The sequence below is a fragment of the Lynx canadensis genome, chromosome F1, assembly GCF_007474595.2.
Source record: "Lynx canadensis isolate LIC74 chromosome F1, mLynCan4.pri.v2, whole genome shotgun sequence".
In the NCBI taxonomy this organism is placed as follows: domain Eukaryota; kingdom Metazoa; phylum Chordata; class Mammalia; order Carnivora; family Felidae; genus Lynx; species Lynx canadensis.
In genome coordinates, this window is record NC_044319.2 from 39,843,542 (window position 1) to 39,867,732 (window position 24,191).

The 24,191-nt window shown below is 56.4% G+C and overlaps 1 protein-coding gene across 11 annotated transcripts; it reads right to left on the reverse strand.

The window, feature by feature from the left end:
• Positions 1-2,015: 2,015 nt before the first annotated feature.
• Positions 2,016-21,302, reverse strand: TNNT2 (troponin T2, cardiac type). 11 transcript variants are annotated; one of them, XM_030302716.1, is made up of 17 exons: positions 21,186-21,296; positions 16,705-16,752; positions 15,773-15,783; positions 15,654-15,668; positions 13,071-13,103; positions 11,064-11,129; positions 10,662-10,697; positions 9,759-9,792; positions 8,580-8,640; positions 8,196-8,312; positions 7,222-7,299; positions 6,081-6,191; positions 5,225-5,230; positions 4,751-4,860; positions 4,151-4,241; positions 2,596-2,636; positions 2,016-2,263 (listed from the first exon to the last, which is right to left on the reverse strand). In XM_030302716.1, the coding sequence occupies exons 2-17, from the start codon at positions 16,740-16,742 to the stop codon at positions 2,218-2,220; spliced, it is 894 nt and encodes a 297-aa protein (XP_030158576.1). In that variant the 5' UTR covers positions 16,743-16,752; positions 21,186-21,296; the 3' UTR covers positions 2,016-2,217. The 11 variants fall into 11 exon arrangements, with proteins under 11 accessions (XP_030158576.1, XP_030158579.1, XP_030158578.1 ...); XM_030302719.1 differs by having other exon boundaries at positions 13,074-13,100; positions 16,705-16,756; XM_030302718.1 differs by having other exon boundaries at positions 13,071-13,100; positions 16,705-16,756.
• Positions 21,303-24,191: the final 2,889 nt, after the last annotated feature.

The following is a 24,191-nucleotide window of genomic DNA, read 5'->3' on the forward strand; positions in this document are numbered from 1 at the left end:
CGAACACTCCAGGCCCCGTGCACACCAGGTGTCTTCAGGGCTCCCATTTAGAGGCAGCACTCTGGATCAACCTGCGGTGTTGCTGTTAAGGTGACCGATGGGGACCTGGACCGGGTGCCACAGAGTCGGAGCATGGTATGCCCTGCCTGGGGACAGTGTCTAGGGCACTCACAGGGTCTTCCCTCACACCAGGTGACTTCAGGACAAAAGGGATAAGTGGAACCTGACCTCAGGGAGACTCAGAGTAAGACGGCAAGGCCGCCTCTATGTCCCCGTCAGTGCATGGCCTTTAAAGGAGAGACCACGCCTGCGAGGTCAGAGGCATGATCACGAGGACCCCGTTGGGAGAGGGGGGTGCAGGAAGCAGGACCCAGGCCTGCACCATCATTCCCTCTTGTGGCTCAAGAAGAGGCTGAGACATAGGAGGTGGAGCCCCCATGGAGATTTGGCAGTTGGAAAATTCTAGCCTTTCAGTTCTAGATTCAGTGCCCCTCTCTCTGGTAGCAGGGAGGGTGGAGCCACAGTGGATCTCCCAGAGACGATGATGGGAGCCCTCTGTGGGCCTAAGGCCCTGCCTCCTGCCCTTTGGGCACTTACAGAGGTCCTTCTTGTTCCCCACCAGAAGACCTTGGATTCTGTGATAACCGGGGCTCTTCAAACACACTAAGCCAGCTCTTGCTTCTAGGGCTTTGTATATGCTGTTCCGTCTTCCCATCCCTGGCCCCTGTCCTTGACTTTCTTCTCATCCCCTGAGACTCCATGTAGAAACCCTCTCCTCCAGAAAGCCCTCATGCTCACCAATGCCAGGTGGGGTGGCTCTTGTCTGGGCTTCCCCAGCACCCACTGTCCTGCCTGCGGTGACACTGAGCTGGAATCTTCTGTTTGCGGCCTCTCTCCCACTGGGCTAGGCCTAACACAGTGCCTAGCACATATTTCGTTCTCAGGAGACATTTACTGGATGGATGGATGGACGGATGGATGGATGGATGAGTGAGTGAATGAATAAGAAATGAGGCCAAGACTCCAGGCTAACTAAGGTCCTTGTTTGCCCAGGAACCATACCCTTCTCATCTCTATGTCTTGGCATCTATCGCAGTGCTTGGCACATGGCACAGGATAAGTGGGTCTAGATTGTTTCTTGAGAGTCCGAGTGTGGTGCTACGGGCACACAGGGAACATGGTGTAGTATGGGAGGTGTCACTGTGGTGGCAGTTACATCAGGGTCCGAGGTGCTCAGAGCAAGGAGTAATGAATCACTCTGCCTGGAAAGTATAGGAAGCCTTCCCAGGGACAGTGGGGCTGGGCTCCCTTGGGTGGATGACATGTGGAGAATTGGGGGAAGGCCTTCCAGGCAAAGGGAGCAGCCGAAGCAGAGGCGTGGGGGTGCCCCATGCAAGGGGGTGCCCTAGGGAGCTGTTGAGTCAGGTGGCTCTCATCCCACACCGTTTCCCTTCTGCCAACTGGGCTCAAGGCCACCATGCTGTCTTCTCCGATTCAGGGACCCTGTGGTCCCCGGTTTGCACAGGAAGGAAGCAAGCCAAGCGCCCAGACCAGCCCACGCCTCCCAGAGGCTCATCGCTGCCTGAAAAGCTACCTGACAAAACCGGCCCTCTTTCCTTCCTCAAGGGCTCCCTGCCCCTCAGACAGACACCTGCTTCCTAGTCCCTGGCCAGGAAGAGAAAGAAAATAGGCCCATCCAAAGAGGCTTCCATTGTTCCCAAGGAGTGACTCACACACACGGGAAGGTTGTCCCCCGGCTCCGCGCTATCCCCCAGTGTGCCTCGCGGTGACTCAGAGCAGCTCGCGCCACAAGCCCTTCTGCTGTCTGTGAGGCCCAGGCCCTGAGAGGGCCCTGCATTCCCCAGGGCCAGCCGCCCTCTCCCCTCCGGAAGCAGGGGGGAGGCGGCTCCTTTCAGTGTGGCAGTTATGAGGGGCCGTGTCCCCTAGGGTCTCCCTGTGAGACAGGCTCTCGCCTCAGTTTCCCTCCCTCTGAAAGGGAGCTGACAGGAAAGCCATGCGACGTGTGTTGGCTTTTATTACTGGCACGCGTGGGCATGTGGGGGTACAGGCACCAACAGCAGCTTCCAGCCGGGCCAGCTCCTGGTTTCCAGACTTGAGTCGGCCTGCAGTGCCCGGGGGGCGAGGGGGGGCCCAGAAGCTGGGGGGTAAGCAGGGCGGGGACACGGTGAGGATCTTTGGTGAAGGACACTGCTGCCCCTACTTCCAGCGCCCGGTCACTTTGGCCTTCCCGCGGGTCTTGGAGCTGCAGAAGAAGCAGGGCCCAGTCAGAAGGGAGACACAGGGCTGGGCAGCAGGCCTCCACAGGGAGGGGGTGGAGGTGAGCGATGCTAAGGGCGGAGAGAGGCAGACCGGAGCCGCTTCCAGAGATAGAGCAGGGCAGCAGCCTCGGGCTGGAGTGAGACCTCTCGGCCCTGTACAAATCCCCCACTGAGCAGTGACCAAGCAGGAGCCCGCGCCCTGAAGGGGAGGAGGAAAAGGTGGGAGCCAGAGCCCTCAGAGGAGGAGTGGGATGGCGGGGACACACGGATGGAGGGGGCAGGGCCGGGTAAAGAAAGGAAGGACCTAGAAACTTACACTTTCTGGTTATCATTGATCCTGTTTCGGAGAACATTGATCTGTAAGTGAGAAAGAGTAACTTTGGAGCTGATTTGGCTCAGGTCTCAGGTGGCTGGGGGTGAAGGGGAAGCCAGCTGAGCACAGCGGTAGAGGGTGGGGGGAGGGGGAGCAGAGCAGCGATACTGTGAAAGTCAGAACAGGCAGGCATCCGGAGGGTCCCAGGTCCCACAAGCAGAAGCCAAGGAGAGGCTTCCTGGCCGCCCCACTGGTCTCTCACTGAGGGGTCCCCGAGGCACAGAGGGCTCAGGACGAGAGGCCTAAGGAGGCTTTCTGAGAACCGGGTGCAAGGCTGGGCCTCAGGAAGCCCTCTGAACAGCCCCAGCCCGGCCTGAGGCCCCCTGTCGGGCACTCTTGCCCAGTTGTTCATGAGGTAGGGCACCCCCATGTGCTAGGCCTGCAGTTCACCACCCTGTATTTGGGCCAGGTGCAGAGTTAAATGTGGAACCAGAGGCAAAGTGGAAGGCCCAGGTCTATAGGGGCTGTAACAGCAGCTAATACCTACTGAGCACTTAGTGGGTGCCCACCACTTTCTGTTCCGCTATGAGCACTTTCCCGAGTATTAACCCCCAGGGATGACTGTGAGGTATAACTTAACACGTGGCAAGTGCTCAGAACAATTCCCGGAATATTTTACTACTATTTTTATTACTACGATGATCTCTATAAGCCTCACAATAACCCTGTGAAATAGGTCCTGGGGTTATCCTTGTCACTTAGACAAGAAATGGAAAGAGGGAAGCGGGAGTAACTTGCCCAAGGTCACACAGCTAGTGAGGGGCAGGGCTAGAAATAGGACCCAGGCAATGTGGCTCCAAAGTCCACGCTCAGGGCCACCACACAAAATTGCCTCTCTCAGCACTGGGGGGGTGGGAGGGGACCCTGTAGCCATTCGCGCCTGAGCTGTGCTCAGAAGAGGGGCCCGTGCACAAAAGAAAAGCAGCAAAGTGGGCCCGGAAAGGGAAGCCAAACTCCTCTAGGCAGAGAGGCCGCGCTGGGGAAGTGTGCGGGCCCGGCGTTCACTGAGCCAGTTCTTGCCGCTGTACATGCACCTGGGACCCCTCAAAGCTGTGAGTTTGAGGCTCAGCCGGCTGTGCCCACACCAGGGCCTCTAGGGTACACGGGGAGAGAGAAAGTGGTTGCATCTCTGGTGAGGCCTCCCTCTCTCCACCCAGAGGCCTGGCTTTGCGCATCCTGGTCCTCCCACCTGACCCAGGGCATCCGAGCTGCTGCCTCAAGGCCTTCGGGGACAGAAGGGAGGGAGACCCCCAGGGCTGGCATGCCAGGAACCTTTGCTCAGCCCCAGCGAGTGAACCATCAGACTTCCCCAGCAAGCAACAGCCCAGTGGTGGACGCTGAACACTGCCAGAGACAAGACCCCCAGGCAGGTGTGTGTGAGTTGGCAAGGGTAGGAGGTGACAGGGATAGGGGAAAGGGGCCTGATGGACAGCAGCCATGTGGGACCCAATCCAAAACAGGAGTGTGGGATGGGGGAGGGACCAGTGAGCAGGCTCACTTCATATTTCTGCTGCTTGAATTTCTCCTGCAGGTCGAACTTCTCTGCCTCCAGGTTATAGATGCTCTGCCATAGTTCCTTGGCCTTCTCCCTGCAGGGGCCAGAGTGGGGATGCAGGGCGGGATAGGAACAATAAGGAATGGCCCTTATCTACCTTCATCCCGGATCTGACCCAGCCTCCAAGGGCACCAGCCCTCCTTCCCACCTCCAGGCCTGCTAAGGGGACCCCCCTGCCCACCTGACTCAGCAGGAGGCAGAGACAGCAGCACCTGGTGCTTAGGAACAGATGTGGGGTGGGGGGTGGCGCGGCGCGGGTAGGGCATCATTCAATCCCCCTTCCCGCCACCTGGGTGCAGGTGGGTAAGAAGCTCAGAGGGGCGAGATGTCTGCTCAGTTCTCTTTCTCTACTGGCAAAACACAAAGATGGCTTGACTGGCTCACACCCAACTCCAGTGGCACCAAAACATTCTTGGCAGGGGCAGGGGGCGGAATATGTGAGGCAACAGCGCCCCCTGGTGGTGCCCAATGAGAGTTGCCCTATGCCCCGACCCCCGTGCTGGCGCAGGTGCACGCAGTCGGCTGAGCACCACCAGTCCCCACCTCAGCTGATCCTCATTCAGGTGGTCAATGGCCAGCACCTTCCTCCTCTCGGCCAGAATCTTCTTCTTCTTTTCCCGCTCCGTCTGCCTCTTCCCGCTTTTCCGCTCCGTCTGGAGAGAGTGACAAGCAGGGGGAGTTAACTAGGGAACACCCCCTCCTTTCCCCTAACCCTCCCAAAACCCAATGGGGAGCAAGGCAAAGCCTGCAGAAGGACCAGGTTCTTATCCTCTTCTTCCTGAAACACCCACGCTATCAGCTGCCTGGATTTCCTCCCCCCGCCCCCCCCCCCCCGAGAAACTGAGGCAGGGGCAAGGAGGACCTCTTCAGTCCATTATTTCTTTGCCTCTCCAAATTCTTCCATCTCTCTCCCGGCTCCCTCCTCCCGCCTGACCCATTCTCCACACTCAGCATCCCCCTCCCAGCGAGCCCCCCAAAACGATGAGGAGGACAAGGGTTAGAAGTTGTGGTACCCACCTGGGCCTGCAAAGCCAGGACACCATGAGAGAAAGACCCAGAGAGAAAGACCGAGACCAGGGCAGAGATAGAGAGAGAGGGCAGGGCACGGCAAAGGCAGAGAGACACAAGGGGGAGAAGGAGAAGGTGATTCAGACGCTCATTGCAGGCAACCTTGTTCACTAGGACTATTCTGAGAGCAGGGCCATGCCATAAGTCTGGCTGGTGTGGTCACTGTGGCGACAGAGGCAGGCAGGCCGGGCTAGCTCTGAGCTGGGGGACTCTGGAAATCTAAGAAAATGTTCTGATCCCTCCACTGCACAGAGAAAATCAGTTTCATATTTCCTCTTCTCCCTTGAGAATGGAGTGTCGAGCAGGAGTGGGACACAAAAATGAGGAATGGAGGAGGTTTGCAGGAATAAACCATCTCACATCTGCGGGATACACAGATGCTCGCCATGTTAGCCCATCTGATCTCAGAGCAGGCAGGGCAGACGATATTAAACCCATTTTACAGATGAGGAAACTGAGGCTCTGAGGTTGCCTGAGGCCACACAACTGTAAGTGGCAGGTCTGAGTCTCCAACCAGAGCTCTGACTCTGGGCACAAGGTTCTTCCAGACACACCATCAACCTTGGGGGCTCCCAGGGCACTGCCGACACTCGAGGCCGCTGCCTGCAGCCCCCCCTCCAGCAAGCCCCTCTTAGGGGAAGCCACAGCAGGCAGAGCGCCAGCTCAGGGCATGGGCAGGAGGTGGCCTTGGCCTTTCACTTACAGGTAGGAATTTCTTCCTGGGATCCAGCTTGAAGTCTGTGGACACCCCCTTCCTCCCCATATACCGGGACCCCCTGAAGACCACTGCTGCTGCCCGACCTACCTTCTGGATGTAACCCCCAAAGTGCATCATGTTGGACAAAGCCTTCTTCTTCCGGGCCTCGTCCTCAGCCTTTCTCCTGTTCTCCTCCTCCTCCCGTCGGGCTCTCTCTTCCTGATTTTCAGTGGGGAGGAAGAGAGAAAATCAGGGGTGAGGGTATGAACCCCTGAGGCTGGGCTGAGGTCTGGGGTGTTTATGGGTCATGTGAGTAGAACTTTTCTCTCCATCAGGCAAGAAGCTTCCTGAGGGGCCCCCCAGCACGGGGGCCTGACACACAGGAGCTGCGAAGACTTTTGTTTATGAATGAGTGAAGAATGATCTCACCATCCCCTCAGGCAAGGAGCCCCCCACCCCCACCCCAGGAGGCCTGCTGTTCTGGAAGAACCTCCAACACCAGCACAGGAAAAGGGCCAAGGGACCCCCTGTTCCCAGGGAGCCTGCACCAGGGAAGGGACGCGGCAGGAGAGGACTTCGCTGCCTTATAATGGAAGTTTGTACCTTTCGGCCCCTTCTTACCACCCCCCCCCCCCCGCCTCTGGCAACCACCAATCTGTTCTCTGCATCTATGAGCTTGGCGTTTTGGTTTTGCTTTGGTTTGGCTGTGTTTCAGATTCCACATATAAGTGAAACTAGACAGTATTTTTCTTTCTCTGAATTGTTTCACTTAGCATAATGCTCTCTCCAGGTCCATCCATGTTTTCACACATGGCAAGATTCCCTTCCTTTTTTATGGCTAATATTCCAGTGGTGGGGGGGGGCTGCGTGTGCATGAGCATGCACACACACATATTTTTATGCCTTCCTTCATTGGCAGGCACATGTTGCCTCCGTGTCTTAGCTCCTGTAAATAATGCCACAGCGAATGGAGCGCAGATGCCTTTTTGAATCAGTGTTTGCATCTTCTTCAGGTAAATACCCAGAAGTGGAACTGCTGGACGGAGAGTCTTGTAAAATATTAAGTTCGTGAAAACCCAGACATTTCGGTCTCAGTTACTGCTTATTATCAGATTCCAAACAGTGCCCAGCACTCACCAGGGGCTCGTTGACTGAATCAATGTGAATGACTAGGGAGGGGCCTGGGGGCCTGGAAGGAGCTGGGGGCCCGCTGGGGGCTTCTGGGGGCTGTGGACTAGGGGTCACTCACTGCCAGGCGAGTCTGACGTTCCTTCTCCCGCTCATTCCGGATGCGCTGCTGCTCGGCCCGCTCAGCCCGTCGCTTCTCCTATGGGGAGAGGGGCACAGCCTGCCCAGTGCGTGCATGTGGAGGAGGTGTCCCCAAAGGTGCAGGGACCAACCAGGGAAAGAGGTGGCAAGAAAACGCACAGGGGATTTTCCCCTCGGGAGCTCAGGGCAGTGAGTGCCCTTCCTCCAAGGGCTTCTACTCTGCCAGCTCCCTGGACACAGAGCGCCTCGACAGGTGCACCAGCTCAGAATGCCCTGGCTGAATAAAGATAGCCCACAGCAGGCGTGTGCGGATGCCCCACGCGGAGCATTACTCATCGTGGGGTTGTCCTCAACGATTTGAAAAATGTCAGGGGGACTTCTCCCGTCTCCCACGAGTGCTGTGCCCCTGGCCCCGCCCCGGCCCCAGCCCCAGCAGCTGCTCTTGTGTTCGCGGACAGATGGCCAGACCCTCAGCTGCCAGCCAGGGCAGCACAGCGGTGCCACAAACACAGCAGCGAGTCCGGTGGAGCGAAAAACAAAGGAGTCAAAATAACCCCCCCTGGTTATGATTCGGGACTGTAGAGGCCACACTCATCTTCCCTGCATTCGTGACGGGAGCTCCCAGTGGGAGGGAGTGGGGGGCAGAGGTGGGACAACAGGGATTTGACTCATCACCCCCCAGCCAAGGCCTGGGGCACCCGGAGACCATCAACGGCTCTGGCTGCCAAGAATGGTCCGGTCTGGTGGGGACGGAAGGCAGGGACCCAAGAAACCACAGTGCAGGGCCTCAAGAGTGGCTCCTGGCCACTGGGATCCTGATGGAGAGCCCATGTGCAGCAGGGTAAGGGCCCCCCCCCCCACCCCCGAAGGCGGTCCAGAGGAGGTGGGGCCTAACAAAGAGGGTGGACGGAGCGGGGTCTCTGGGGGCATTGCCACGGGAGGCTGGACACCCACAATCCTGTCTTTGAGGGAAATGAGCTCCTCTTCCTCTTTCTTCCTGTTCTCAAAGTGAGCCTCGATCAGCGTCTGTAGCTCATTCAGATCCTTCTCCATGCGCTTCCGGTGGATATCCTGCGAAGGCACGGCCGGGCTCAGAGGCTGCCAGGCCCATGGGTCCAGGGAAGAAGTGGTTGGGTAGATGCCACCCTCCGCAATGCAGGAGGGACGGGCAGGGCGGGGGCCTGGCCGGGGAAGGGGCCCCCGTGGCCCGAACCCAGGATGAGGCCCTGCCAGGCCTGTGCCAAGCATCATCCTGCCTGCACCCTCCGCCTGCCGGCCCCCCAGCTCACACGGCCTCTCTCTCCCAGCCCAGGCCCGTCCCCCCGCAGGCACACTCACATCAAAGTCTACTCTCTCCCCATCGGGGATCTTGGGTGGCACCAGGTTGGGCATGAATGGCCTGTTGGAGAGAAGAGGAGGGAATCCATGAATGCCAACCCCATCCCGGACCCAAGGGGCTCTGGGTGGCCAGCACAGGAGGGGACCTTCTCCTTCCTGCAGACACTCGGCCAGGCGGCAACAATGACAGCTCCCCGCCAACGACAGCACCTCTCGGCACGTGGGCACACTGCAGCCCTTTCACGTGCGCCCTCTCGTTTTATCCCCCTGATACACCCCTGACGCAGAGACCCCCCCCCCCAATCTCACTGAAGAAAACGGAGGCTCAGGGAATGACTCGCTCCGGACCACGCAACGAGGACGTCACAGAAGCTATGGCGCGTGAGTCCGACTCCGAATTCCCACGGCTGGCCCGTGAACCCCTGGCATCCTGGGGTTTGGTCCCCGCCCCAACACATACTTGCTGTGTGACACCAGGTCCGGTGGGCTCCTCAGTTTCCCCGTTTGCCCTCAGGTCTGTGAGGGGCCGAAATGAGATACTGCCATCCGTACAAGTGGCCGGGAAAGGGAAAGGTGCGGGACAAATGAACGGGGCTGGGATTGTCTCTGGGGCTGGTGTTGGGGGGGGGGGGTCCCAACTTGGGGAGCAGCCTGCGACTGTGCTGAGGCGGCATCTGCGACAGGTTTGGCGTCACCGAAAGGAAGAGCCTCCCTGGCCCCCTCTCCACCTGACACCCACACCGGCAGCTTCCAGGTGGTTTCATTTTGCGGCACCAGGCCGTCCTGCCCCGCCCCTTTGTGACACTTTGAAGCCAGCCAGGCTGGCATGCTGTCACTGCTTGGCTCTCCCAGATTTCCGTCCCTCTTCCTTCAGGTCCCACTTCAGCCGTGCCGTGAGACAGGAGAGGCTATCCATCCAGGGCCACAACTAGTCCACCCCTTCACCTCTGGGTGAACACAGTGCTTTCCATGCCGGGGTACACAATTGGTAATGGAGCATGAGGTGGATTGCAGCCCCCCCCTCTCCCTTGGGCCGACTCTTGTGCAGTACACAACCTGTACAACCATACAGGTGCCTGCTGCACCCCCCGGCCCATGCCCACTGTATCACACTGCACTCCTGTCCTTCCTCACTGGCCTTCTCCTCCCAGGGCTTCACCACAAGTGTGTCCCACTCACCTGGGCTTTGGTTTGGACTCCTCCACTGGGCCATCTGGGGAGGAGAGAAGCACACAGCCACAGGGTCAGAAGGCCCCAGATCTGGTCCCAGCTCTGCCCCTGATAAGCTGGGCACCCATGCGCCTCTGTTTCTCCATCTGCACAATGAGTTCCTTCCAGCCCTGGGGATCCCCGGTTCCAGGAGCATCACGAAGAATTAAAGCAGCAGAGCCACAGACCCCACACTCCTTCTCCCATAGTGGCTCCCAGGGGGTCATCTCAGGGGACAACTGGGTCCTGACAGGAAGAACACCCTCCCAGAGTGAAACTCCAAAGCCTTCTCTCATTCACCAGTTCTGGGCACTGTCCCCGGGGGATCCTGGCCCGAGAGTCCCCTCCGAGGCACTGCCTACTTGGTTGCTCCCTGGACTTCCTGGCCTCCAGGGGACCATGCCAGGGGACATGATTTCAAGACCCAGCTGGCTGCCCCTCCCCTCCAGAGCCAATGCACCCTTGGTAAAGGCTGCAACATGACAATGACCACTACAGTGACCCCCCCCCCACATGGGCCATCTACATCTTGGGATTTCATCCTATAGACATCACACCTCACGAGTGGTTTTGCCTGAGCTCCAGGAGCCTTGTATGTGTAGGTGACTTCTGGGGCCCTGTCCAGATTGGGGACTGGACACTGGTCCCCTCTCCCACAGGGCACCACCCAGACAGCTTCTCTGGATGAGGGGGACAGAGGTTTGAAGGCCAAGACCCCAAACCTGCATGGTCATCAACTCTGTCCTCTCCTCCCCTGAACCCCTCCTCGCCCACCTCCCTGGAGGGAGCCCTGTGGTCAGTCTCCCCTAAAGCTGCTTGGAGGGGCTCCCTCGATGCCCCAGTACCTCTCTCCTGATGTCCAACAGTCCTCACCTTCAGTTTCTTTAGCCTCCTCTTCTTGTCCATCTCCTAAACAGAACGTGAGAAATTAGCAAAGATCCTTGTTCTAGCCCCAAGTCCCCCTCTTCCAGAGTCTCCCCCACAGACAGGTCCTAACCAAAGTGCACCCTGATGGCTCCTGGGCTCAGGGGATGTCTATTCACACGCATGCCCCCAGGCCCAAGGCTCTGCCTGACATAAAAGGAGCTCACAGTCAAGGTTCATTGATCGAACAACTGGGGGCTGAATCCCAGCCCAGGCAGGATGTACTATTGCATAGGTTGGAAAGCAGGTTCCAGGTGGATTTCTCACGGTCATAGGAGCGCCTCTGGGGGCTCCTGCCACCCCCCCTCAACACCTTGAGCAAGCCCCCCCTCACCCCAGACAGGGCCTTACCTTCTACATTGGTCTCCTCAGTCTCAGCCTCACCTTCAGCCTCTTCTTCTGCTGCCTCTTCCTGCTCTGGAGAAGTGAGCCAGAAACAGTGAACACCCAGGCCCTTACTTAGGCTAGCAGGCAGAACCCAGATCAGAGAGGGGTGGGGATGGAGGTCAGCAACATCCAGGATCCAGAGGAATGTTGGAGTCACCGATATGAATGACAAGGGGCTGCTCCGTTCTTGGTTTAAACCAGAAGTTGGCAAACTATGACCCAAGGGCCAAATCTGGCCCCCAGACTGCTTCTGTAAATAAAGTTTTATTGGAACACAGCCACATCCACTCATTTATATACTGCCTATGGCTGCCTTTGCCATATTCTAGCAAAGTTCAGTAGTGACAACAGACCCTGGTAAACCATGACAGAAGGGCATGATCAAGCTTGTGGAGAGTACTTTTGTTCTAGACTTGTCTCTCTGGGAGTTTGGGAATTGCAAGCCGGCCTTTCTGAGCATGGAGACCTGTTCTGTACGTGAAGGCCACTGGGAGGGCCAGAAGTCTGGGGTAGGAGCGTGTTAGGGTGCGGGAGGGGGGGGGTGTTGTTGGTACCAGCAGAGAAGGGCTTGCAGGCCCAGAAACACTCATTGCTGGGGGTGGGAAGGTCTGGTGGCTAGCTATTTCTGCCTCACTCAGCACCTTTGCCCAACAGCCTCCCTGGCAATACAACTCCACCCTGTTCCCCAACTTTCCACCCCCAATGTTCCGCCCAGTGATCTGACACCACAGGATATATCCTGCTTAAGATGAGGTGTTGGGGAAGCTCCTGTCCTCGACTCGGTAACTCTAGGGACCCTTCATCTGTATCCCAAAGAAACCCAAACAGCAAGACAGTGGGAGGGTAGATGAGGTGCCCACTGTGTAGACATTTGTACTGCCCAGAGAGTTGGTAGGATTCTTCTATTTTCATCCCTTTGCTTGGCAGGATATGGACCCCACCCAAGTCAGGCACTTGGAGTAGACAGATCAGACAGGATGACGCCAGGCTCATGGCTCTGCCCGTAGGAGGCATCTGGTCATGCTCACTGGCTGATGGGCTGACAAGTGTGGCCTCCTGGCAGAGGGAGAGGAGAAAGCCTCAGGAAGGGACAGAGAGAGGCCACCACGAAAGAAATGTTGGCCCCCAGTCACTCTGTTCTCTGTCTTCTTTTCCTCGTCTGGGCCCGGGGATGCCTCTTCTTTGATCCCCACAGGAGCCTTACCTCAAAGAAGATCCTTCCAGAAGGGGCAAGAATAGAAGGCTGGCCAGCAAGAGTATGACCAGGTGTGGGGTCCTCTTCAGGCCATCTTGTTAACCCCTGTCCCCACCCCATCTAATGTGTCAATTCTCTGTAGAATACCCCCCGCCCATGCAACACGCTCAATGAGGCGCTCCTGGCCTCCTCACTACTTCTTGAGACATCACTATTAGAAAGTTCTTTCTCAACTTCAGCCCAAGTCTGTCTCCCTTGCCCTAGTCCCACTCCTAGGGGCTGGAAACAAGTCCCGGCCCCCCCACCCCACCCCACAGCAGTGCACATTTGAAGGCTGACGTCATGTCCTTTCTGCCCTGGCTATTTCCAGTTCCCCCAGCTGCTCTTCAGATCACTCTGTCGCCAGGTCCCTCACACCCTGGCCACCCTGCCTGGGTCCTGTCCACTTCAGAGGGAGGGCCCAGCATCAGCAGCGGGGGCAGAGAAAGGCCACTCATTCCAGACATTAGTCGCCTTCTGTGGCCACATTCGGAGCAGCCCAGGGGACAAGCCAGCCTGGGTTCTTCCCACCGCCCAGCCCAGGAGAAAGATCAGAAACCAGGGGAAAGGAGCAGCGGCCTGGCCCTTGTGAGGCTGAGAGGAGGTGACTGACGCACTCCACACCTGTCCCTCCCTCCCGCCCGGCCCACCCCACTCTGCCACAGAACAGGGCCCGTCCACGGCAGCCAGGCTCAGGACAGCAGGGAGCAGAGGGCACAGGAAAGTAAAAGCCGTACTACCGTCTTCGTCCTGTCTCCAGTCCTCCTCTTCTGAGGGTCAGGGAGTGGCCGCGGCAAAGGGGAGAAGCGAGACAGGTTAGTCTGGGAGCAGAAGGACGGGGACAGGAGCAGGGAGACAGCGCACGGTTCTGAGCATGGGCTTTGGAATTAAGCTCCAGTTCCAAGTCCTGAATCACTACTTCTAGCAACTGAGGCAAATCGCTTCCCAGGCGCCTTGTCAGTATAATGGAAAGAATGATCCTCAGGTCTCCGCCGTGATCTAGCAGGCATAGAGCACTCAGTGGGAAGGCACTCAGTAAATGACGGTATCGGGCCATCTCCTCCCTCTCTAGACACGAGGACAGAGGCCCCGAAGAGCAGAGAGTGGGAACAATTCCCGGCTGTCAAACTTCTCCTGTGTTCCTACCCTGCATGAGCCCCTCAGGTATCCCACAAAACATCTCCAATTTCCAGGACTCACAGTTCTGAGAGCCCCAGTGGAGAGCCTGGCACAAGGCAGTTTTGTTGGTGTCTTTCAAGGAAGCAGCCCCATCTAAGGAAGGCACAGCATTATCACACTGAGGAAACAGACCAGCCCATGGTATGCAAACACCTGCCCAAAGAAACAGCTCACAGCAGAACGCACCCTTTCTCTACTGGAAGAAGAGACAGGGCATCGTCCATTCTGCAGGCTGAGTGTTCATCCATGTAGACCTTGCTCTTTCTTGGTCATGTATAGCCAGGGACTTAGCTATGAGGGTGGCGGGTAGAGTCCCTTCGAGCAAGGTCATACATGGCGCTCAGTCCACCATCACAGTGCAGAACCGTTTTGCTAATTCACAGCCAAATCCCACTGTGTGTAGCAGGCAGATGAGCCCCAGATCCAAAGGTCGGTATCTCAAATATCGCCCCCTAAAATTCACAAGCTGGCCAAGCCTCCAAAGCGAAGGAAAACCTACCACATCGAGAGTTTATGCGGGTCACGCAGCAGAAAAGTGGAGCCAGCTAGATTTTTTAAATTCACAACATAGTTCAAATAGCTTCTAAAGTATCTGGTGTTCCTGGAAAACCAAAGTGACGCCCATGGCCCCTCTCGGTTTCCCCTGTGAGTTTCTCATGTGTCTACTCTTTGGCCAGGCACCCTGGAACAGCCTTAAATGAGAGTTGTGAGAATTTGCTGAGCCTCTAAGGGGCAGGATGCAAGCTGCCAGGCCTGCAGAAGCCTGAGGGGTCTGAGGGCTCCTCTGGGCCACTTGGGGCCTGGGTGGGGACTGGAGTGAGGCCTCGTAATCACGTCGGTGTGTCAAGCACTCAGGAAGGCAGAAAGGTTAGGGTGTTCTCGCGTGAGATATGAGGCACAAAGCTGAGGAGAAATGTGAGAACAGATCAGAGTAGGAATGGGTCTACGGGTCAGAAGGGAGTTTCCAAGGTGTAATGATGTCTTCGTGTTTAAATAAAATGTTTCAGATAACGGAACAGTTCTATAATCTCATTTTGAAAAATTATTAAATTGAATGCATTTAGGTGTGATAATGGTGCAATGGTTACGTCTTCTCTTTTTAAGTAGCACTTATCTTTTAGCGCTTAAGTACCTACTGAACTATTTAAGCATGAAATATATGATGTCTGGGGATGATTTGTGATGTCTGCCCTAAAATAACTGAGGGGAAGGGTGCCTGCGCGGCTCCCTGGGTTAAGCGGTTAACTGACTTTTGATTTCGGCTCAGGTCATGATCTCATGGTTCATGAGTTCGAGCCCCGTGTCAGGCTCTGTGCTGACAACTCTGAGCCTGGAGTCTGCTTCGGATTCTGTGTCTCCCTGTCTCTCTGCCCCTCCCCGACTCACGCTCTGTCTCTCTCTCTCTCTCTCTCTCTCTCAAAAATAAACATTAAAAAATAATAATAATAAAATAAAACAAACTTTTATAAAAAATAACTGAGGGGAGGGGCGCCTGGGTGGCGCAGTCGGTTAAGCGTCCGACTTCAACCAGGTCACGATCTCGCGGTCCGTGAGTTCGAGCCCCACGTCAGGCTCCGGGCTGATGGCTCAGAGCCTGGAGCCTGTTTCCGATTCTGTGTCTCCCTCTCTCTCTGCCCCTCCCCCGTTCATGCTCTGTCTCTCTCTGTCCCAAAAATAAATAAACATTGAAAAAAAAAATTTTATAAAAAAAAAAAAAATAACTGAGGGGAGATGAAGCATAGGTGAATAAAGATTGGCCATAGCTGATGACTGCTGAAGCCGGGTGATGGGCGCATGGTGAGGGAGGGGAGGGCGTTATTCTATTTTGCTACTGTTACATGCATTTAAAACTTTTCATGGTAAAACAAATAGAGAAAAAAAAATCACACGTAATTAATTGGAAAAAGGGGTGATTCTGTTTGAACAAAATGACAGACAAAGGAGACAGGTTTAAACCTTTTGCCTGAGACCTGAGCAACCGAGGCTGGAACGATTCCCATCCAGGGGCCATGGCTGCTGAAGGGTCTTTGCTCAGCTGGGAGTGAGGGGCGGGCACAGACAAGCTGTTTTCCCAGGGCCCCCAGAATATTGGATTCCTGGGATCTCCCCTTCCCGGCCCTCCCTCTGCCCGAGCTCCATACCTTCTGCGGCTTCTTCTGCTCAGGAGAGAAGACCACGGCCGTAAGAGAGGAGACAAGAGGCGGGTCAGTTTCCAACCACGCTGCCCTCCATCCACATGAGTACACAGGCGTGTGCTTACCTTCCTGCTCCCTGCCCGGCAGAAGGACACGTTGTCAATAGCACATCGCACACACACCACACGCACACATTGGCCTTTTCCCGACGATGACTCCGCTCTTTATTTCCCTCATTGCCTAATGAGGCTCACCCCCCCTCTGCCCACCTACAAAGGCACCCCTTAACCTGGCTCAGCCTTCTCCGCCAGGGTTACCCACTGTCCCCGGCAAACCTCTGCCTGGGCCAGCTTGCTCTCTCCAGCATCTGCCCGCTTACCACTCTCTCCCCGCTCTGAGTGTTGCCAAGCTGTCCCCTAGAATGCCCTTCCCTCACCCTTCGCTATCCAAATCCTACCCAGGTGACCCCTCTTGGCTAATTGTTTCCAACATGTAACATCTTAACATCCACAGGAGAGCACGCTCTGTGAGGGCAGGCGTTCTGCATCCTGATGCCTCTGCAGGCTCCCTGGTGAGCACCACCCCCAGGAGATCATTGTGAGACCCGCTGCCAGTGTCCCACCCCCAGGGTCTCCCAGGCAGGGCGGTGGGCGGGGCACTCCAGGAGGAGTACGATTCCAAGATGAAGTGCTAACAGTGAGGTCTGATTTGGGTTTCATGGGGCATGAGCAGCTCTCCGGCCTCGAGACAGTCACTGAACGGCTCTGGATCCGTTTTCAGGAGACACAGCTTCGAAGCTCCTCTGCCTCCTAGTCTCTGAGCCAGACAGGACCCCCAGCTGACCCTGGGACCCGAGCATCTCTATTTCCAGAAGTCTCCCAGCCTGTGGCCAACCCAGGGTCCGCAGCGCAGAGGCACAGAGGCACTTCCCCAGAACCGGCACAGCCACTCCCCTCCCTATCCCAGGTGGCTCATGGCCCCGGGAGGGGGGGGGGGGGAGGTAAGGGGCAGGGTAGGGAGGGGTCGGCACCCCAGACAGGATGCTCCAGATACTCACTCCTCGTACTCTTCCCCCACCTCTTCCACGTCAGACATGGTCTCCGCTCTCCCTCCGGAAAGAGAAAAATGTCAGTATGGGCAGAAGGGGAATCCGAGCCCTCCTCAGCTCTGAGAAGAGCTTAGCCTCAGGCTACTACTGCCTGAGACACGGGGAGGTGATGCTAGCCCTGCCCCTCATCAGCCTGTGACCTGCAGCCGGGAGCCTGCTTCTCCTTCTGTCAAGGGGGGATAACAACCCCACCTCACCTCAAGGGCAACCGGTCCAATATCCATTTCACTCATTCACCTCAAGGGCAACCGACCATGTCCATTTCACTCATTGTTCTGCAACAGATACACTGTTTGGAACTTCCCTGCTCTGGTGCAAATCATTGTAACTCTCAAAACAATGTTTCTATAGTTGCTCAACCTTTCCTGTCCACAACCTTGCCAAGCATTCAGGGCAGCAAAGCTGTGCACCCCGGACCCCGTGTAGTTTGCTCGTCACTGCAGAGCGTTCCCCTGGGAGAGTGGGTACATGGACTGTGGCACATCCATAGCGTGGAATACTTCTCGGTGATGGAAAGGAACAAGGCGTGATACCCAGGACGCCTCGGATGAATCTCTAGGGAATTACTCTCACCGAGGGGGAAAAGGCCAAGCGACATGATATCATTTATATGACGTTCTTGAAATGGCAAAGTTACAGAAATGGAGAACAGATCGTTGGTTGTAGGGGGTGGAAGGGGAGGACAGGTGGGCGTGCTGACCCAAGGCACACAGGAGGGGCACGTGGCTGGCTCAGTTGGAAGAGCATGTGACTCTTACCTTGGGATCATGAGTTCAAGCCCCACATTGGGTGTAGAGGTGATTTAACAATTTTTAAAAAGGTGCACAGGATTTTTGTGGTTTTAGAACATTTTAGTGTCTGGAGTGTGGTGATGAACACATGAACCGACACAGATTAAAGCCATACAGAATTTCACACACACACACACACACACACACACACCTGGTCCGAGTAGAGCCGGGGAAATCTGCGTCAGATTATGGCTTCTAGCAAATGCCCATATCCTAGTTGTGACCTGTACCATAGATGTGCAAATATACCATTGAGGGGAACTGGGCAAAGTGTGCAAGGGAACTGTATCACTTCTTAGGATTGTATGTTAATCTACTACTGATCAATAAAAATTCCAATTAAATAATGTCTGCCTGGAGAGCTCGTTTTGAGATGCACCCTTAACTGGGATAGGAATGGACAATCGATATTCCAACCCTCTTCCATCAGCTTGCTGAGTGCGTTTGGGCAAGTCTTTGTTTAACATCTCTGAAGGGCAGTTCTTCCTCTGTACCCTGGAGATAGACCCTACACATCCTGGCTACCCAAGGATCTTTATGAGGAGTAAATCGACATTAAGGAAATTGGAAGGCATTAGGCAGTGTGAGGTTTTGTTTCCGTGCAATTGCAGAGAGAGGCCACAGGGAGACGGGAGACAAATCTGGTTTTGAATCCTGGCTCCACCTCACGTTTGCCTGTGACCTTGGAAAGGTCACTTAACCTCCCTACACCTCAGCTCTTCTGTGAAATGGCTCCTCCTCTGGGAGGCTCAGAGCTCGTGTAAAGTGCCTGGCCCAGAGCAGACCTCTGACTAATAACTGTTATAACGCAACCCTCCCGGGCCACATGCGTGTACAGCCCCGGGGGCACCATTCACATTGGCTGAAGCGTGAACGGCAGCCCCGCGGAGTTGTGCAGCATGAGAGCTCTCAATCTTCCTGAGCGAGAAAAGGGATAAGGTGATGTGAGGGTGAGCCTACAGTGAGGCAGGAGTAGAATCAGAACAAAGGACACGGCCACCCTCAGTGAGGCTTCTCCTGGGCCCCTGCCTGCTGTCCCAGCCGCGTCCAGCCACCAACTTCTGACTCAAGCCACAGGTGACAGGGGCAGAGGGAGGGCACCGCTCACTGCCCTCTCCGCCTCTCCCTGCACATCCTACTGGAGTGGCGCCCCAGGCACCCACCTGATGACATCCAGTGAGTCCCTGTTCTGATGGGGTGGGGTGACGTCAGCTGCTTTCGGGCTGAGGGATCTGAAGGATTCTCTGCGCCCAACTGCCCCTCTGAGTGGAGAACTCTTCAGACCCAATGCCCCCTTCAGCCGCCGGCCGGCTGGCTACTTATCTGAACCTGCTCCCAATATCCCGGGGTCCTGCTGGGTTCAGGACAAGCATGGCTGTAGCGAGGCAGGCCCCTCTCTAGCTCCCTCTGCTGGCGCAGGGTGGGGGCAAGTGAGGGAGGGTTTACACAGAAGCTTTGGACAGAAACTCTGAGCCACTTTTTGGCTCCATTTGGATGGAGGCGGGTGGGAAGAGATGTCAGATGCATACAGTATCATGCCGGGGATGGAACCTCATTCTGCTAAAGAAAGACCCAAACGCCAGAGTATCTCCAAAATGGGTCTTCAGATGAGAGTGGCCAAAGAGAATAGCCCCCTCACCCCAGATATGCACTGCCCCAAGCCCCGGGACAGTAGGCAGGAAGAGATTCCTGGGAGGAATCTGTCACCTCAGGGAGGACAGAGAAGTTTCTCACAGGGGCTACGCATGCCAGCCTGGGGCATGTGGCCTCTAGCTTTCTCCCCTCTCTTGCCCTCCCTCTTGCTGGCAGGGCTCTGGGCTCAGAGGAAGAAAGAGCAGCTTGGAGCCCTCTCCCTGCTCCTGGGAGCACCATCCAACTCCCAAAAATAGCAAACTGACCATGGAGAGTAGGGGAGGGCTTTCAACCAAGAGGACAGCAGGCAAGCCAATTGCCCGAAGGCAAGACTGATGAAGGGGAAGGCGATAGGCCGAGGCCGGGGCTCTGGAATGAGACATAATCAGGAACCTGGCAGGGCCAGGAGTGAGAATGTCCTGGAGCAGCTGTGTCCTCACACCCAAACCCTCACCTGCTTCCACAGACGGCTTTCTAGCCAAACTCCCTTACAGCCAAGAGATCAGGGTCACCTTTCTTGGGGAGTAAAGCAAAAACAATACGGGGCAGAAAGAACACTGGCCGTGAGGTCAAAAGGTCTGGGTTCAGGGGCACCTGGCTGGCTCAGTCTGTAGAGCTTGAGACTCTTGATCTCAGGGTCATGAGTTCAAGTCCCGCACTGGGCATAAAGATTACTTAAAAAAAGACAACCTGGGTTTAACCCCAGTTTTTGCGGTGTGACCTTAGCTAAGTCATTTCATCTCTCTAGGCTTCTCCTATCTATAAAATAGATGAGCTTCAAGTTCTAGTCTCACAGAAACAAGTCTCTGAGTTTCTGAGGAATGTGGGCCCCATCCCTCAGCCCTTGTCCCCAACATCCAGCTGGAATCCTCCCAAGCCTGCAGCTGTCAGCCCACCAGGAGAGCTAGGGGACAAGGTTGAGGGGGGCCAGCAGGCAACCCGATCCTCTCAGATTCCTCTTCTGCCCGGAGAGGGCTTGCCCTACGAGACATGGGTCAGAGGAGGAATTCTGGAGGTCAGATGGCTTCCCAGCTGCAGTAGGCCTGGAATGTGCATTGACACTCCTTACACGCTAGGCCACCCCTTCCCTAGATGTTTCCTCATTCGGCCCAGGAGAAGCTGGAAGTCAAGGGAATATCCTTTCTCTGCCACTCCCAGACCCTGAGCAAGGTCTGTCCCTACAGGGCATGTTGGGATGGGGTGGGACAAGGGTCCACGGGGGGCCAGGGGGCAGCTGGACTCTAACCCCTGGAAATGGGTTCACACCCCATAGAAGGATCCCTCACTGGGGTCTCTCCCCCATCAGCCCCCCAAATGCTACTTCGCAGGGCTTTCTCTCGGGGGAGGAGGGTGGTCCTGGTGGAAGGCAGATGAACGTCACATGTCTGCTCACAGAGGTGCTCCCCCGGTCCCTGCCTACCTCCGGACGTGGGCTCCTCCTCAGCGCTTACAAGACAGTTTCTGAATTCCTGGAGATGTGAATTTCACCACCAGGACTATTCTGATTGACATGACTGCAGTCTTGCTCTGCTCTCTGGGAGTCAAGAAGGACCTGCCTGGAAAGGTTTAGGGGGCCCTGGGCCTGGAGGTGAGGGGCGGGACTGAGCAATCTGGGGGAGTTCCTGTTGCTTAGAGCTTCACTGTCTGTAGAGCAGACAGAGACCTAGCAATTGTCTCCCCCACTCTACAGATGAGAAAATTGAGGCCCAGGGAGGGAAAGGCACTTACCCAAGACCTGCCAGCGATACGGTATCTTTAGTGGCAGATCTGGGACTCAAATCCAAGTCTAACATTTCTAACATACTGCCCTACTGTGCTAGTCTTGGGACCTGATCCCTGTGACACCCCTGTAAAGCGTGGCCTCTTCTCACAGGGAACGTGGGCCGCTAGGGACTCTGACGTCCACTCCCCACGGACACAGGCAGACTCTGGATACAAGTGCCAGGCTGCAGAACCTCTTTCCTCTCCTCTCTGCTCTCCCCATCTCGAGCCGCACCCGGGTCTTACCTCAAACCAGGAGCTGCCGACAGATCCCGAGGTATCTGCTCCGCCTCGGCAGGGACTGGGTGAGGGCAGGGGATGGAGAGGGCTTTAAGCAGGCCTGTGGGCTGGGGCCTTGTGAGCCAAGCCCTGCGGTGGGAGGAATGTGCGGCGAGAGACACAGCGGGGGCGCGGGGGGTGTTGGCTGCTATTTTGGCAGGTGCCAGGGACAGGACTAAAGGAACATGCACCCCACGCCATATAAGCCCATGTGGTTGTCCAGCTGCTCAGATAAGCTATTTAAAACCAGAACAGATATGCAGGGAACAGAGGAGGGAGCAGGCATGTAACATAAACCAGCTGTCTCTCTTAAGAATCCTGATAAAGCAGGTGCCAGAGGCCCAGGCCTGGGAAGGCAGGCTGGGAGCAGTACTGGGGGGCAGATGGCGACCTCTAAGACACTTCATGAGTCTCTGGGCCGGGGGTCTGGCGGGCAGGGGGAAGGGCTTATCTGCAGCCGCACGTAAAGTGATGCTGTGGGTATAGACGTCTTCCAAGCTACTGGCTGCTTCTAATGGGCCGAGTGGCCTTGTACAGGATGCAGGCTCAGCAGGCCTCAGTAAGGACATCTGCAAAGTGGGTCTTTTCCATGACCCCCAGAGCCAGGTGGCAAGTCCTCCTCACTGGGAAAGGACTAAAACTGATACAGAATGTCAGATACAAGGTAGAACCTCCAGTCAAGAACGATGGTTGTCCTCGGACAGACAGCTGGGTTGTTCGAGGGGGCTGTGAGGACCGCTGAAGCGCGTCCCCCCCCCCCCCAACGCCCAGGGCTTTAAGATAAAGCAGTACAGGACTGTGATTGGCTAAACCTACTAGACTGTGAGATACATAGGTCAGGGCCCAGGGTTTTCTGTGGTTTGCTTGCATGGATATGCCCACAGCCCCTAGCACAGTGCCCAGGGCATCTTGCAGCCCAGTACGTGATGGAAATAAAACGGAGGGGGAAGGCAAGTCTGGCAGCAGCCGAGCTAACTCCCCCCCTCAGTGTCTCTGGGTCAAGGCCCGTGTCCTACCTCTGAAGAAGGAACGCCCCTTCTCTGGGCCAGGCCCACTCCTCCCGTGTGCCCCCCGGCCCTTCCAGCCCCTGCCCATCAGGGATGTACACTCTTGTCTGTTTCTCTGTGGGTGAAGAAAGCCAGTCTCCCCCTCCCTCCTCCACCCCTGCCTGACCACACACCCACGCTTCCCAGTCCTTGACTCTCCTCTCAGTCCTGCTGCCCTGGGAGCCACTATGCGGCACCAACAGCCATCATTTCTGCATCCCCTGCGTGCAGGACTTCCACTCGCTGCTCATCCACTCTATCACACTCCTGCCCCATCAGCTCAGCTGAGATTGTCCCCTCCATGGTCCCCAGTGGCCTCTGAGCCCAAGGGCCTGATTCCCCCACCTCCAGGCTGATCCCTGCCATGTGGTCCTCCACGCTGCTGGGAGATCCGTGGCACGGCAAGCTGGGGCCAGGTGCCTGCCGGTCAGCATCCTGGGGGAGAAGGACCCCAGGGAGGCAGAGAAGAGGCAGAGAAGAGGCAGGTGGTGGGAGCAGACTGACAGAGGAACGGTGAGCAACCAGGCTGTCCAGAGAGAGATGGAAGAAAAGCATTATCATCCTCTTTCCTGTCTAGCCCACAACGGCCCAGCCTTGCTTTGTGCCCTGGCCTGGAACCTTTTAGAATTTAAGAATTGTTGGTCTTAAATTTTCCCTTAACTCGAGCCACTTTAAGTGGTTTACTGTTCCTCGTAAGCCCAACAGTCCTTCAAACGGGCCATAATTTGTTTGCACAGATGCCTGGGAGAGGGACCTGGGCACCTCAACTGCCACAGATCCCCATAGGAAAAATCCAGTAGGTTCTCACTGCTCATGGACTATGTGAGGTTCTCACAAACCGTTCTAAAGCAGGGATTTGATTCGGAGAACGGGGAGGCAGTGAGTCAGTGAGAAAGTCCAGCCACTTTCCAGCAGCCACATCTTGATACGACAGGGCTGTTCCCGACCTGTCCGTGGATGTCCCTGTCCCTGCAGGTAGATATACAGAGCTAGCAGTAGCAAGGAAGGGGAGACAAAGGCTGGTCCCCACCCAGAATTGCACTGGAAGAAGCGTATACTGGAACACTGCTTGCAGATTCAAGGGCCCACGAGAGAGCGGGCCATGTGTGAGGTCCCAAGGCCATGAGGGCAGGCAAGCAGACAGGGCAAGGAGTGGTGGGGGGATGCATGGGGGGACCTGCTCCGTCTGCAGAGGGTGCTCGATGTCACCTCCTCCAAGAGGCCTCCCCTGTCCACTCAGCCAGCCAGTCACCGCCGTGCTGCATTTCGTCCTCACACCCGTCCCCAGCTGAAAATATCTTGTGCATAGATTTGTCTCCTTGTTGGGGGGCTGGCCCCCTGACAGGAATGAGGTCAGGACCTTTGTGGGGGGGGGAATCCATGAATGCTAGGGACAAAGAGTCACGAGGTCGTGTCCCTCAACACTCTGTCCTGCGGCCTGTCCTTGATGGTCACCCCCAGAGAGGGTGCGCAGCTGCCAGGACACCCCAGACACCCAGGACCAAGCCATCCCCCTCAGGCCCCACTCAGGCCTCTACTCTAGAAGTTTTCTGGGAGCCTCTCCCAAGAAAAGTCTATGCGAGGACAGTTCTTGTCTGCTGAACAAATTCGCCCGCCAGGGGACTTTCCAAAGTTTAGAATAGACCATCATAAGTCTTTAGGTCCCTGTTTGAACCCTGAGTTCCCAGCAGGTCCTTTGAGTCTCTGAGCAAAGCTCATCACACTCCTCCCCCTGCCCCTGGTTTCGTCCAGCAGTGGAGACCATGGGGAGTGAGGAGGGCTAAGCCTGTGGGCCGGGAGACAGAAGAGAGGAGTGGGTCTGGGGTCTTCCCTCCCAGGAAGTGAAGGGGCCTGGGGGTCTCAAGCCCCTCCGCAGTCCGCCTTCGTCCCCCAACCTCGGGGGGAGGCAGTGGGGTGCAGGGCAGTG